Genomic DNA, 16,533 nt, shown 5'->3' on the forward strand with positions numbered 1-16,533 from the left:
CCAGAGTTTCACATTCATCCCCACTTCCTAATGAGTGAATCTGGATGCTTTTTGCGAGGTGTTTTCATCCTGCAATCCATCAGTATAAAGTGCTAGATTGAAATCAGAGCATTGGTAGTTATTTGACAGAGAGCAATGCATTTGCTGCTATGACAAGTTGTGATTTTCCAGCTAAGGAAATGACATGATTTTCTACAGCCTGAGGCAGGAAAACGCGAGCTGCAAATCACTCTGAATGTCTCACTTTGTTTTGATACGAGCCTTTTCATATCGCTTTGTCTGGCTGTTTTCTTCCAGAGAGTTCAATAGTAACTAAATAATCATACAAAGGCCACAGAAACTGACAATACAATGAAAACATCATTGGTAATCTCCTCAGTTTATCCACCCTGCAGTCTCCTCCATCTCTGAGAGTTACTCTGCAGCTTCCTTTCCTTTCACTCTGATATATGGATTTGACTGGCAGGTTGGCACAGTCCCAACATTTGACAAGGCAATTTTTCTGACAAGCCTATCCCTGTGCAGGAAGAGGCTTTCTATTAATGTGATTCAGTCCATTTCCACCACTTCCAGTCATTTAGTTCACTGTAGAAAGTTCACTGAGGTTTATTTTACTCAGCGCTCAAACCCACACATTTATGCTCCGCTGTGCCTCCAGTCATTCTTGTGCTAGTCTTTGCAAAGGTTTCTCATTTATTACATGTTGTTCATTAACTCTACCTCTAGGCAACAGAGAAACCTACAGTATAGCATTATATTTGCCAACACTTTCGGGTCTGTGAATGACATCACCACATTGGCCCTGAATGGAATCTATAATATCAAATGCTGTAGAATTTTAAGCATAACTTGGGACGAAAATACCAAGTGCAGATAATTACCCTCAGTCTGAGTTCTTCCCCATAGGAACCATCTGATTTGTTTTTTTTTACATAGTTTCTTTAGGTTTGCCATGACAGGATTTTTAAAATGTATGTAAATATGATAGTCTGACAAAAACTGTGTTGAATTTCAAACTGAAAACTGAACAAGCACAGCTAGATAATGTGGTTGGAGATTGAAGAACTCCTAAATGTGAACACTCAGCTGACTGCAGAGTAGCCTATCCCAACAAGCACTGGGTGAGAGGCAAGGTGCAGCCTGGACAGGTCTCCAGTCCATCACAGATGGAAAAACAAGTCACCCAGAATCCTAAATAAAAACAAAATCTAAAAATCAATCAGCCAGTCCAATAAAGAGGTCAACTAAATATAGTGATCATCCAAAATACGTGTGAAATGAGAATCTAGATCAAACTCAACAGCAAACGCGATTAACACAAGGAGACATGAGGGTAACATACTGGTTTGGCCAAATCAAATAATACACAAAGTGGAAAACCAAAATGACTATACTTGCATACTTTATCTCACCAAATATGCAAAACCCAGTTCTTTTCTGTCAAATAGGCCAGTGTTCATTCTAGTATAACCAGAACTACAGTGAGAGGACTTTAACCTGTAGATATATTTGCAGAATTGCAAAATAGTAGACCGCATCTCCAACCTTTCAATCTGTTCCTATTCAACCATCTGCATTTATAGCAGGCCCAGTAGTCAGAGGTGATATTCTCCACTACCTTAACTACCTGCAGGTAAACAATCAGTGATGTAAATGTACTCTCAGTGTCTGTCAACACAACCAGTTCTAATGGAAAGATTGCATCGCAAAGACATGGAAAGAAATTCATACAGCAACTACATTTTCATTAATTTCCCTGCAGATGTCATTTATGTCTCAACATCTGATGAGGATGAAAAGCAACTTTCAGTGTCTCACATGTTTGAAAATGAGTTTGTCCAGAAAGACTTCCAAACAGTAACCAGGAGTACATTATTTTTGCTCTTCTTTCTGTCATAGAAAGCCCAGTTTAATGCCCATGATGCACAATGTGTTATACCATCTTTTCTTTTATTTTTCTTCTTTTATTTTCTTCTTTGCTTTCATCCACAGTTGTTTTATATGATTAATGAAGTTGCTATCAAACTTCACACAAATAGCTGGCTACATTGTTAACATACTTGTCTGTGTGCTACACCAGAAGATTTCCCCACCAGTGAAGTCAGACCATGCAAAACTTCAAGATTTGCAGATGTAACCAGTTAACACCGCTTCCATAAACGTCGAGCAGCATCCGTTTCTGAGGACCTGTACAACAGATGCTTAAAATTATGTAAATTTCAAACTTCATCAGAAGTTAAAAACAAAAGATTTTGGTTGGAGCTTACACATTTTACTTTACATCATTTGCAATTGCAGCAATGTTTTATGACTGGTACTTAAAACAGCAGCCTTGATATATGTGAATGTGTGAAACAATGGATTGTAATAATATCTGCTGGATATGTGAACTTATGTTCCTCATATAGTTTCTGTGTTCATTTACATTTTAGATCCATTTTCATTTCATTCTCATGGAAATACTGCCCGGACTCAGAAATGATTTGTGTTCCAGATATAGACTGGCTACTGGTCTTTATTAAGTGGTAAGAATATATTCACTGAGTTCCTATATTAGTTTGTTTTTTTTGTTTTTTTTGGTAGTATGAAGCCAAAGGCTCACGTTGCTCAGGTTTTTAATATTGAGAGTGATAAAAAAAAAAAAAAAAAAGTATATTATCCTTCCTGTGCATCCACTTCTTAGTGATAATGTACAATCTGTACCTCTTCTTCGGTGCATTTGAACAATATGGCTAAATTATTCCAGTACAACTTGTGCTTGTATAGTTTAGATCAAGAGGCAGTCAAAGTGATGAAGGTCCTGTTAATGTGAAGACACACCGATGGCATCAACAGATGATTCTGATAGAATCACATTGCAAACATTTTATTCTGCTGAGCACAGATGCAGAGGAATTTAGACTTTTTATGTCCATGCCACTGGGCCAAACTATCCGGTGTATCCATGAACCTCAGCTATATGTGGAATTTGGTGATAATTAGTAAACATTAGCATGCTAGCCAAGGTTGTTCCCAGTGTTTTCATTCTATTGTTCACATTAGAACAAGCATTCGGAAGGGTGAGGAATAGCAGCGTTTTACGGTTCTCATCTAGAAGTGTAAGTGGGCCAGAGGGAGAGATTATGAAGCATAAAGAGGAAGTCAAACATTTGAGAAGTTCCCTTCGGATAATACGGCCGGATTTGGCTTTTCTCTCCAATTAACTTGGAGGAGTAGATAAGGAGAGGCAAAAATCAATGTGAGCACAAGAGAAAGAGGGAAATCAAATAAGATTCAAGAGGAAGAATCCCATTTGTGATCCATTCCCACAGCTTGATGAGCAACCATTCCCTTATAATAAGGCATGCAGGAACCAGTTGTGCTTCATTCATTTATTCACAGATTATAAAACAAGCCTAAAATAACACTTTTTTTTTTTTTTTTAAACAACTTGGTCCCTCAAGGCTCAATAGATGGGATTCAACAAAAGAAATGTTGGTAAGAAGGTTTAGATTTTTATTTCTCAGAGAAATGAAGCCATTTACTACTAAGCGAGGAGTACAGAAATACTACTTTAAGAGAAATCTCACAAAATCCCATCTGTTACATCATCTGATATCGATCTTTTAAGTGAAGTATGAAACAATAGTCATACAAATGTACTGAACCCTGCCTTCAGCAAATGAGCAAAAACTATGGACTTGATCGGTCGGAGATGAAAATTTTTTACTAAAATATTACCTCTCATGCAGACCTACACATGGCTCGGCATCGATCGAGCTGGCAGGCTACCAGTTTGGATATAAACACCATTTACCGCAGCATTGTCACTTTTACAGTATCTAACACTAATGAAAACATAGGTTTCATCTATGTGACATCGTGCTTGTCTATTTTATACAGCTGCACTGCTTTTATTTCAGTCAGTATGGCCGTTTTCTTCATGGTTATATCGATCATGTGACCTTACCCACTCAGCCCAGAGATGTGTGGCCTTTTGATCAGTGAGAAATCCAGTTCCTCTGCTACCTGAACTGTCAGAACACATCTTTTTATTTTATCAAGGAGAGGTCACATGCTGCTATCTTCCTTCTTTCCTGCTGAATAACACCATCATGTCTCATTTTGATGGCACAAATCTTTGGGGGACATAATGATTCGATATGTGTTAGGCGTGAATAATAATAATAATTTTTTAAAAAAGAGCGAGCAATTAAAAACAAGGCTATCGACTCTTTCCTTGTATTCAACTCCTTTCATGTCAGTCATGCGAGGAAAGCAGCTTCTGCCCACTTAGCCACAGGAGGAGACTCCTTTCATGCATAGAAAGATCTAATCTGGGCAGGCGGGAAAGAAGCATAATAATCCACCCAAACAAACAGACGAGAACGATTTTACTTCCTGCGATACTTCTCATCACTCCTGTGAATTTACAGCATGGCATCAGCCTGGAGAAATCCCATAAAGGAGACAGGGGATTAAAGGACTTCCCTTTTCCTCTAATGATTGATATTCAACACCATCTTGTGCAGGGGTTCCCTCGCTGCAGATGAGCTGCTGGGGGAGCCTCGCAGGAAAAGATTCACTGGACAAAACTGGATTACAGTCAACTCGCTGCAGCTGCTGAGGATCTACAGGCAGATTATTAATACACTTCCACTCTTTATCCCCCAAAACATAATCCGATAACACAGCTTGATTTGAATAGCGGCTGCAGCTTTCTACAGTCACATGCGGTTGGTTAGTGTGAGACGGAGGGAGTGATATTCCCCAAGAAAGGCATCAGATACAGTATAAACTTTCTCATAGGGGGAAAGAGCAAGTAGTTGTTGTATTTAGGAAGATATGGCATGTTTTGTAAGGCCTATCCAGGAGAATGTGAGAGAAAAAAAACAAAGTAAAAGTCAATCACGTACAATGACTTTAATGCAACTATCACTGTCATGGCTGTAAACAAAAAATAAATGGAATCTGTTTCTTGTGCACTACAAAAAAAAAAGTTAAATAAACTTTAAAAAAAACATAGAAACTATTTTATCACAATCAAATGTCTTTCTTTCAGCATGAATAATTCAGTTGTTTTAGATTAATATACATGGGTTGGATCAGCTTGACTCAATGTATCCACTAAGATTAGGTCTGATTCCATTTAACTGAGTGACTATAAAAACAATATATGGGTACAAATAACACTATTTGGTCCAAAAACTATTATATAAAGCTGAGTCAATTAAATTTTAGCAAATGTTACAATCAGCCAGTTTTATATTTTGAGTGTTTTAGGACGCCAAAAGTGCCCAGAGCTTATTGATCTTTGTAGATAATCTAGTGTCACTCTGTCAAAAAACTGGAGCCTGTTGGATTTAATAGGTCAGGTGCTGCAGGACCGGTTCACTTCATATGTACCACATCATCAGTTTTCATCGTCAATTAAACTTACACATGTATCTCACCACTTATTAAATAAACTGGAGGGAAGCAATAACTTTTGCCACAAACATAAGAAGCATTTTCAATTCAAAAAGCTGTAACTCATTTCAAAACAGGACAACTTTGAGGGGTCCTGACCCAAAGCTTGAGAAAGACTCTAAACAGGCCGCATGAGAAAAACTCACACAGATTCCGAAAAGTCTGGATCACCAACGCCAAGATAAATTCATCCTAAAATAGTTCAGACAGACTCTTTAATATTTCAACAAACCCTTTTCCTTGTAAAAATGTTAAATCTAATTCTTATCAAATACATATGATCTCAGGACTGGGAGCTGACTAATGCGTCCAGTTAAGTAGCTTTCCGTTTGTCTAATAGCACCTGGTTTCACAGTGGATCAATGAGTACAGAGGCTGCACACACCCTCAGCTTCATTTAGCTTTAACTGGACAGCTGAGACTAGAAAGACAACAGAAGAGACATAAACAGAACACAGACACAGAACAGTTATTATTAAAACCACATGAGTTATGCTAACTCTTCATCTTTAATTTGAATTTATATATTTTTTATCTCTGCTGGTAGATGTAAAATATTGAACAGATCTGTGGGGTGTTTCTGACATGAGTGGCGCTGATACTAGAGCATACTCTGCATGGTCTCTGTGGGTCTGGATCTTGTCATTCAAGCTGTACACCGAAAGAACATCATTAAGACAAACCTAAAGGAAACCTAAAGTGTGTATTAGCAGAAGTGAGGCTGGCGAGTCGAATGACTGGAGCCCTGCTACACTGGGCTGTGGTCGGGAGAGGCGTGTGTGGCCGTCACTTTCACACACTCGGTGGCTGCGTCCTTGCTCCTGCGAAGGCCCGTGTACAGCCTCTCATCCAGGTTGGCAGTCAGTTTGTCTGTCAGCTCTGCTGTGATGGTTTGAGGGCCGTAGCCTGATGAATCAGGCGGCTGAGGGGGCGAGCGCTCGTCTGGAGGTTCAGGGGGAAACGCAGACTGTTTACTGTCCTCCTGAGAGTCGGGTTGGTCAATATGTCCTCCATCTTTTTCAAAGATGTAGGGGTGATGAGGTGGAGGAGAGGAAGTGTGTTCCTTAGAGTGTGTGCTAGAGGCACCTTCTTTCTTTTTCTTCCCTTGATTTTCCATCGCTGCTGGCTCTACCTTCGGGGTATCGGGAGTGCTGCCAGTTCCATCGCTGGTCTCCTCATCTGGAGCACTGACAATGCGGGGAAGCGTGCTATGGTAGCTTGTGTCCAGGGGGTAGTTTACGCTGTCCCCCCTTCGCAGTGGAGTCCTCTGTCTCTCGAAGGAGGACTGGAAGTGTCTCACGCCAGGGTCGCTCCACTGCTTGTGGCGCTGCCACTGCTTGCGGAGGTGGATCCGGGAACGGTGCTTTCTCGGCGACTCCTGCTGGTCGAACTGAGGATCGTGGCGGAGAAACTCGTGGAAGAGGGCGTCTGTCTTCTCGTCGATGCTGTAGTCGCGCCGGTGCAGAGCTAGTGGCTGGGGTGGTAGCTGCACGGCCTCTCGAGGTGTGATCATCTGACCATATGGTGACCAGCTGAGCGACCCGGCACCCGTTTCAATGGAAGCGCCACCGCTGGCACCTAGCAACGGCTCTTCTTCAGGCTCCTCCTCACACAGATAAGACTCGAAACTTTCCCCAATAGTACCAGTTCGTCCCGTGTTGGTGAAATGGTGCCTTTTCTCATGGGCTGTTCTGTCTTTAGGGCTGCCGCTGCTCCCGAAAAGTCGCAGCTCTTCCGGACCTCGGCACGGCGCCTCGATTGATGCATAACCACTGTCCATCTGCAACAATTTACGAGTCCCTGATTCTCCATCGCTACCTCCGCGCTCAGAATCTGTGCTTCCCTGTTTTCTTTTTCTTGACTCTTTCACCCCCAAAGTCTCATCCGTATTCAAAAAGAAGTCCTTATTATCATCTCCAGCCTCTGCCTCATCCCCTAAATCCTGGGATGGGTAGCTGGGAAGCCCTCCTCTTTCTGTGTCTGCGCGCCCGCCCAGCGAACACACACTCTCAGCATCGCTGCAGACCGAGTTCCTATCATTGTTGCTGCTCTGGTCAGAGGCTGCGTACTGTTCAAGAGTTGCACGTAGTGTCCAGATGTCCCTGTAAAGTGACTGTGGATCCTGTGATTGGAGGGGATCTGAGGAGTTGGCACCTTTGCTTTTTACCACAGAGAGTGCTTCTTCTTGGGGATCAGGAGACAGACCAATCACCCCTGGTCCACTGTGGCTGCAGCTGGGCTCCACCATCACCTCTACCTCTACTCTGTAGTGTGCACACAGGAATTAAGAGATGAGATAAAGTGCAAGAAAAGAAAAATGAAAAAAAGAAGGAGAATGAAAGAAAAAAACAAAACATGCAACACAAGTGTCGGAGTCAGAGCACCGAGTTAAATAACACATTCATCTACGACATGGCTGTGTTCACAGAGCACAGAATGGTTTTTATGACTTGCAATGGCTGCTTTCACATGTCCTTAGACAGCGGAATCACTGAAGCCATGTAAGCTCAGAAGATACGCAGTAAATCCATGCTTTCGTCCGGGGACAGGAGATAAAAATACAGATTTTATGCAACATAAAATGACTTGGGTAAACGAGCAAGAAGCTCATCAAATTTCTTGACTCGGTGTGGCTTCCAGGAAATTGACTTTATATAATAAAATAAATAGCAACAAACACACACAGGAAACACCGAATTTGCGTATCTAATAATCTCCTGAAGAAAACAAACAGTTATGTAAGAAGGGTTATTTTTGGATTTGCAAAACTGATATTTTTTGCTTTTCAATGGCAAACTCAAAATAGCTACAGAAAACTTCGGAGGACATTGTGACATTACCAGACCATGTCAGCAGTGGAATGGCTTCTTATGTCAGATATCAACCCTGCATCCCAATTCTCCACTCAGTTCTGGGGAAAAATAAACTGGAAAAACTAAAAAAAAAACCAAACTCTGGGAATCCCCTCCCAAACCACCCAGCTTCATGCTTCAAACAGGAAATTGGTCTTGAAAGAACTCTTGTTTCTTGGGATTTCATAACATAGGAACCCGACTGGAGTGTAATAGTATTTCTAGGGTTGTTTCAATCTAATTAAAAAAGTCATAGTAATATAATTACCCTAAGCGACACAAGGAGATGTTCACGAGGATGGTTTTTTTGGACTTGTACCTACATTTTTCTCTTTATCTGACCTGATTAAACCCAGTTTAGAGATCAGCAACTGTATTTAATCAAAGCAGACCTTCATGATTTCGCCAAGCTGAGGGTGAATTGGGACTGAGAGTTGTAGATAAGGTAGATCAGTAACGTAGCACCTCTAGCTGCAGTAAAGAAATGAATGTTCAGCCGCAAAGCAGTGGACGGATGAATGGCAAGGGAATTAAAGATACCTGCCAAGGGAGGGGGGTGGTGTGGACGGAGGCGAGAGGAGGCGAGTGGCAGGTTGACTTGGGCAGTAGGCGTTACCCTGGGTGCGGGCGATGTACTGGATGAGGTCGATGTGGTGGGCATCATTGTCCTCCTGGTCCATGCTCTCGCTGGCGGCCCGCTGGCGCTGGAATTGTCTCCTCTTTGGAGAGCCTGGCTCACACAGAGAAAGAGCAGTGAGCACTACGAGTGGTGTGACAGCAGGAGTGAAATGACACTTAATTCAGCGGAAAGCTTCCATCAGCTGTTGAGATTTCTGTAAGGGGATGTTGTGGCTCGGGTATGAGCAGGGGGGAGCAGGGGATGAGCAGGGGGGAGGGCGTGTGTGTGTATGCAGGATGGTGAGGAGTGGCAGGAAGTATTATCTCAGGGGTTCAAATTGATTTGGAAAGATCAAACTTTGCGTCACTGTGCCATCTGTCTGGTATGCTTGTGTGCATATATCCAGCTCAGGCAAACGGCAGTTCACAGTTGGTTGCTGGAACTCCCTGCTAAAACACTGTCTGTTCACCATGATGGAAACTTGACATGCAAATAAGAGTTAGCACTATATTAGTAGAGATCTTCCATGTCTTACTGAAAAAAAAATCAAAGTAATGTTAAGAACTAGACTTCTTACAAGGTCCATTACCTCTTGTATCCAGGCTGGAGGCTCTTTGGCTGCTATCCAGCTTCCATTTCTTTATCTTGAAGTAAGGACTGGCCCCCTCCAGACTGGCATGGCGCCGTAGTTTAGTAAGGAACTGCAGCACAGGTCTCGGACTCCCTGCCCCACCCTGCACAGCAGGGGAGGCGCTGTTCCCCAAGACAGCCCTTTCTCCAACGCTGACGCTGCTGCCTCTGCCCCGTGGCCCAGCTCCCATCATTTCAATCTGAACGCAGAGAGAAACGTGGTCAGACAGAAAACCTGCCAAGAGCAGTAGTCTGCGTATAATCCTCTCTGACAGCAAGGCTCTACGCAGGCTTCCACGGTTCAGCCATCATTTTCATCGGTCCTCCCTCAGGCTGCGTAACCCTCTAATGTCTGTAGGGATGACTCACTGGTTGACTGCCCGGGGGCGTAAAAACTGACCGACTCAAGAAAAAACCCATCACTCTACAACTGATCGATGTTTACAGTCTTCTGACCTAGATTCAATGCTCACTTTGCAAAACATGAGCTCTTGCAGGTACTTTGTGTACAGAGTCAGTGTGTTTTGATGGATTTCACATTGGTTTAAAGTTGCTTACAGAGCTGGAGCTTGGTTCCTTTGTGCTGAGAGCTACAGTCTTCTCACAGAAGCTGGTGTCCACCACAGAGTTGAGAGCATCTCCAGGGAGAGCAGAACTAGGACTGACACTCAAGCTCGTCAATGCTGTTTGTGGTAGAGGGCACAGCATTGGCTAAACAGAAGGAGACACACACATCAAAACAGACTTCATCACTTTTTTTAATTGTTTAAGTGATCATGTCGTCTTCCTGTGATAAAAGTTAGAACTCAGAAAAGTATGTTCCACTTAAAAAAAAGAAAAACTTGAGGAACGAACCCGCAGTTGATGTGAGATGGAACTTTACAACTTATTTACATGCATTATGGGGAACAACAGAAGCTACAAGGAGAGGTTAGCACAAGCCAGGAGAAGAAGATGGTAAAAGCAAAGCAAACTGAGGAGCTGCAGCTCTTAGCAAGCTGGAAAAGTCAGCGCTTAAAGGTGCAGCGTTAATAAATCAAAGGTCAATGACAAAAAACTAATATAAGAATGTGTTGCTATCGGTATCTAATCACTCTACTAAAATAACTTGTGTTTTTATTCTCTTATGGTACATTTACATTTATATCTACGTGCCCTTGGCGGCATACATGACTGCTGCCATACTTGTGCCACTATTTTTACCAGTGCGTCTTTGAATGGAAAAACAATGTGTGAAGAGAGAACCGGCAGAAGAAGCTTTGTTTGATATGTGTTAGCGCACAGGATAAGTAACACCTTAAAAGCAAATATATCAGACAGTACACATGGCTCCACTGTGGCTACTGCACATGTGGTTCCACTCATCTTAAAAAAAATAAAAAAAACAAACAAAAAAACAATTTATCTAGAAGAATTTTGGTCACTAACAGGTGATATCTGACTGTGCTTGGAATTTAAAGTAATTTCTATGACCGTAATTCTCCCACGTTGTACCCTTTGAACATGAATCATGCTACTACTTTTACCCTAGCTTGGCTAGCTTCCCTGCTAGCTTTGAGTGACTGCTGCATTTAATCCAGACAGAAAGTGATGAACTATTATGAAACTACTTCTACTTTCCTTGCATTAAAATGACTCTGTTTCAGAAACATATGGCTGAGTTAACTCAGAATTAACTGTAACATATGTATTTAAAGTGGAGGCCAGCATCATCTCCTAGCGTGTGGGTGAGCCATTTTGCTGCATTCATAGATGCTTATGCATTAGATGGTGAGTGCAGAGACAAAGCCAAGCAGCCTTATGGTCATACAGTTTTCAGGAAAACATAAGGTTGCTGCTGGGAAATTAACTGCTAGAGTGGTGCTTTAATCCCACCATGCAGCCTCTCACCTGGAAGATGGAAAGCGCTGACTTAGCAACAGGACGTGTCGTCATAGTGATGGTGTTTTCAGCCGAGTCACATTCATGGATGGTGACTATCTTGAGGGCCGGCGGAGGAATGTGGAGGTTGGTGAGCCTTGCGTTCTTCAAGTGGTGGAAGTCACCTTCGGTCAGCGTGTACCTGAGGCAGAACAGGTGAATGCAGAGTTATGATCCCAAATGGAAACATCATTTATGTTCCGTTATATTTCATTTTAAACCACGAGGAAAAGCACTGGACACAAAAAGCAACGGGAAGATATGTGACTTTAACTTATCACAGCAACACTGGATTCAGGATTTAGCCCTACAGAATAATTCCCTTTGACAAATGCGCCTATCAGACCTGAGGCTTTAGGAGAAAAGTAGGGCAGTAAAATAATGAGAAATGTCAGGTACTCTTTGTGTCTAAGAGCTTATGCAATGCATTCTGAACTCATTTGTATTTCCACATGAACACAGAAGTCAGACAAAGTAAATTGTTTGCATCGTTTGAACTCAGAAAGCAGCAAGCATTTTGTGCAAATGATGAGAAATTAATCAAAAGCAAAGGAAATTAAAAAAAAGGTTTCCTTTTGCAAATGTGGGCTTTTAGTGTAGTCAAAGTGCTGGCTCTCTGACCTGCGGCCTTTCTCCTGGGTTTTCTTGTTTCTTTCTTGATCAAAGAGTGCAGCCTCATTGAAGGAGACACGCCGGCCAGTGGGGCATGTGGACAGGAAGCGCTCTGTCTCTTGGTCGTGAGAACTTGCCATGGACAGGCAGTCTGACTCATCCACCCTGATAGTGATTTCTTTCCATATATAGAAGGAATGAGACACAGCCCAGAATGATAATCAGGTAGATTAATGAATAAATGAAGACAACTGAAAAAAGGAGGAGCAGTTTATAGTTGTTATCACTGTAACAGTTAGTTTCCTTTAGTTTAAACTAATGGCTAAACAGCATCAACGTCCATATGAACTATATGAAGTTGATTTAAAGTGATTTTTTTTTTTTTTTTACGTGCAGCCATGAACTCTATGGCAGACCACTTTGATTATACTCTCAGAACTACTTCTAAATGTGATTGCATTCAGAAAATGAGAAATAATATCATGAAGTATATATTACAAGAGTTGGCATCCCATGTCTGTCTTTATATGTAAAAAACCAACCCTGCTTCCATCTTCTTTGCCTCCATTATTCATCCGTCTCTCTAACCCTGCCTTATTTGTTCGTTCTCTTCTTACCGTGGGTGGGTTGAGACTCCTCCATGTAGGTGGTGGTTTTCTCCGGGTCATCACTGGCCCTGGGGCACACACAAACATTTAGATCAATGCTGTGACATGATTCTCCCTGAAGTCTGCCTTTCATCTGACAGACCCTTCTGATGCAGGTAGTCACACGGGCCAGCGCTCTACACAGCTGTGTGTTACCAGCTCACCTTTCTGCTTGGTGAGAAACATTTGCATTTAGACATGTAGAATACAAACACTGGTCATCAGCCAAACCCTGAGCTATAAAAAATCTGATTGGGCAAACTATTAGGACTGACTGTGCTGTTTGTCTAAATGGCTAACTGCCCATCTGTATAATCAACAAGGGCTTAAATCATTCCCAGTAACTAGAGACCCTCAGGGACCTTATGAACAGAGAATGGATGGTGCTTCGCTGCTTCGTACAGTACATTCACCCTTTCAAGTCACAGATGAAAAACGCACCAAATGTTTTCTTGAAAATAAAAAAAAAAAAAAACTCTTTCTCCCATCCTTTATAGCTGCTGATCCTCTGCTCTGCCTCTTACATCCTGTGCAGAAGATTTATTTGATAAGGGAGGAAAAGACGAAACTGAAAGCCCTTCCCTGTAATTCATTTGTTTCCATTTGATATTTCGGAGCAGGGCTATGACTTGCACGATTGTTCTTGTGTGTGTGTGTCGACATGCTTGTGTGGGTGTGAAGTGACCGGGGGACATCTCCATCCGCCCAGTTCTATGGTTCTCCTAGTATTTAATTTCCTCTGCGACTTCCTTATTTGTGCAAGTTAGTGTGTTCTATTCTCTGCACACACACACACACACAAACACACACACACATTGCTGGGGTTGAGATGCAACATTAATCAACGCTGATGGCTGCTATGAAATCTCATTATGCTCATCATTTGTACCAGTCTGCCCGATTCTCCTTTTCACGCCTCAGCCTCTGTACTATCTGTGCTATGTTTATCTGCATTTAGCTGGTGAGCTTTCATGTCGAGTGTGTGCAATATTGCGCAAGCAGCTGTGGAGAAGGACATTCATACGAGTCTTGAGGGTCAGCCATCTTACTGATGAATAAACATGGACGAATCCCAAATAAAAGAGTGTGAGTATTGAAAAGGCTTCCAACGAGGGTAACACTTGTTTCCTACCATCATTAAAATGTACAGTAGCTTTCTAAGAGAATAAATGTAAAGTTCTTTTCACTTTTTACTTATTAATAGAGTCACACTGCGCTGTTGGCTCATTTGCAATTGCAATCACCTTCATCTATTATGCATATTCATGTTCAGTACAAATACTTTACAGATGAGCTGTGCAACAGCAATCCCTATCAACAAAATGTGCATTAACGGTAAAAGCAGCACAGACGCACCTGAATCTGCACTGCTTGTTGAAACTGGATAGATACAACGCTGAATTAGCTCTATGTGAATTTTTAAGGATGTGGAGTTTAGTGTTTTTTGTGGACTGCACCCTATTAGGAGTTTGACAGGAGATGGATGAGCTTCCACACCAAGCAACAACATCAAATATCATAATAAAAATCAATACGACGCCACATCCTTTGGCCACAGAATCAACACTACTGTGACACTGAGTCAAAACAAAGTTAGCATCCAAGGCTTTATAAGGTTATCATTTATTACAGTAATCTTTTTATTAGATTACACAGCTGCTGTTTTTATTGTGTCTTCTTTTATCATTCCAGACTGTAGAACTCGCATCTTTTGGGACCTGATGTAACAAGACGAGAGGTCTGGTCAAAGCAGGAAAAAAAAAAGGAAATGAATCTAATGCATTGTTTTTGTGACGCACCTTGCACAGAACTGCCCTCCTCCACAGCAGCGACGGCAAGCGATGAGGAAGACAGAGATGAAGATCAGTGTTCCTACCAGGAAGATTGAGACGATAACCAGGAGAAGCACGTAGCCATCTTGTTGCTCCTCTGCCTCAAACGGGACCTTCTGGGGTCAAAAAGGAGGGCAAAGATTATTTTATCTTAAAAGTGATGAAATCAGAAAACAAAACATGATAAAGAAGATATTTTTATGTCATTAGGAAGTTTTTCTTTCCTTTTCTCGTTTTTCTTTCCCGCCTGTGACAATGTGATGTTTGCCGAAGCAGAATGTTGCACTCTTACCAGCAACACTCAGGAGATTTCACCACACCTTTGCTTGTCTTTTACAACCCCACTGATGTGCCATGGAGCTGAACTCCATGGCACATTTTTAAGTCCTATAGCACCTTCTAAACCCAAAACCAAAACATGATCAACTAACCCCAGCCATGCAATCTTTTTATTCCTAACATATCTTTACTCACTGTTGCCAAAAATGATCTTTAGCTCGATCTGTTAAAAGAACTTTTTATTTGCAAACTTCCAAGATTACATTTTGAGATGGGATGCATGACAGCAGGACATTTCTGCAAAAAGTCCCTTCTATGCAGGTCTGGCTGCACAACAGAACAGCGCAGCACCATTTTAGAGTTTGCTAAATCCCCCTGAAGGTTGTCAGCAGGGAAAGGTTTGATAAGATTTTGCAGCAATCAGACAAGCTGCGCTTTTTGAAAAATTTCTAAGGCTCAGAGATGTCAACATGACCTGCACAATTCCAGCAGACATCGACTTTAAAAAGCATTTCTGTCTTCTTACATTCTTCTCTTATTTTAATTCTCTGTTAGCATCCTTCTGCTGAAGAATGCTGCTGGTTGGGGGAAGATCTGAAGAGTCAAAGTTTAATTATCACCTGTTTATTGTAGTCCTAATAGTCTTATTGAGGTCTGAGATCACAATGAGTTGTAAATCAGCAGACAAAAAGCAAAAAGCTGCAGAGGGAAAGTGAGGTACATATGAGGAAGAGACGTGTGTGTCTGCCTATATGTAGTCTGGTTTTTAAGCACTCTGATGCGCAATAAGAGAGAGCAAAAGGTAAAAGCTTCCAACGTGGACATGAAAGCGCTAAACCACTCAGTGATGATTAATGCTGTGCTTTTAAAGAGCTGACAGACAGAGGTAAATAACACATCCGCCTACCATCAAAAAACACAGCATTAAACAAAAGGGCGCCCTTTTCAGGTTTATTTGGTTTGCAATAGGACACACCTGACACCTCAACGATGAAGCCGATTTGCTGGTTTTTAACTTCACAGCAGCAAAATACAGCTTGCAAAATTGATTTATACCTACTGGTTGGTTGACCTGCATAAAGTAAATCTATAAATATGACGGTGTCATTTATCAATAAATGCCAGGACTATTAACCTGTCCACAGTGTCCCTTAGCAGCCCTTTCAAGAAGGACTGCAGCTAAGTGGATTTAACACACCCAAAAAACACTGGTAGATACTCATTAACAGCCATTCCAGCTACTTTCATCAAGGTAAATGTTAAAATCTTTGTTAAAACAAATGGAAAAAACATAAGCTGATGCAGCTGATAACATTCTTTAACCAGGCAGTTTTGTGCACAACGTGCACAGCAGCCAGAGTTCCATAAAAAGTAAGACTTTTGATATCAGAATGATTATCCCACAGATGGTTTGTTATCCCAACCTTCATGGCACACTTCAAGTGTTAACAAGGACTACACTCTGATGTCACACCACCGTTTCTCTGCAAATCGGAAATTATAGCTGAGATTAGATCACAGATTTAATTATTTCAGGTCTAGGTCAGGATGTTCTCTATTAGCCAGTCAATCAGCCAGATGAACAAAAGTATGGCTCTGGCATTTAGTTGCACACAAACACACACAAAGAAGAAGTTTGAAGCCGGTGGTGAAAAGCAGACTCACTGTGGAGTTTTCTGGTAGGATGTTCCAGA

General features: G+C 41.8%; 1 protein-coding gene across 1 annotated transcript in view; it reads right to left on the minus strand.

Annotated features, from left to right (window-relative positions):
- Positions 1-5,838: 5,838 nt before the first annotated feature.
- cbarpb (CACN subunit beta associated regulatory protein b) overlaps positions 5,839-16,533 on the minus strand; it is an 11,643-nt gene continuing 948 nt past the window's right edge. The window contains exons 2-10 of the mRNA XM_079245774.1: positions 16,505-16,533; positions 14,528-14,676; positions 12,699-12,757; positions 12,091-12,259; positions 11,440-11,611; positions 10,108-10,260; positions 9,509-9,749; positions 8,841-9,030; positions 5,839-7,712 (exon numbers count right to left, since the gene is read on the minus strand). The exon at positions 16,505-16,533 is cut by the window's right edge and continues 44 nt beyond it. Of these exons, the coding sequence (XP_079101900.1) occupies positions 6,197-7,712; positions 8,841-9,030; positions 9,509-9,749; positions 10,108-10,260; positions 11,440-11,611; positions 12,091-12,259; positions 12,699-12,757; positions 14,528-14,676; positions 16,505-16,533 (2,678 nt within the window). The 3' untranslated portion in view covers positions 5,839-6,196. The remainder of the gene's footprint in view (positions 7,713-8,840; positions 9,031-9,508; positions 9,750-10,107; positions 10,261-11,439; positions 11,612-12,090; positions 12,260-12,698; positions 12,758-14,527; positions 14,677-16,504) is intronic.

Source organism: Telmatherina bonti (assembly GCF_933228915.1).
Source record: "Telmatherina bonti genome assembly, chromosome: 8".
Lineage (NCBI taxonomy): Eukaryota > Metazoa > Chordata > Actinopteri > Atheriniformes > Telmatherinidae > Telmatherina > Telmatherina bonti.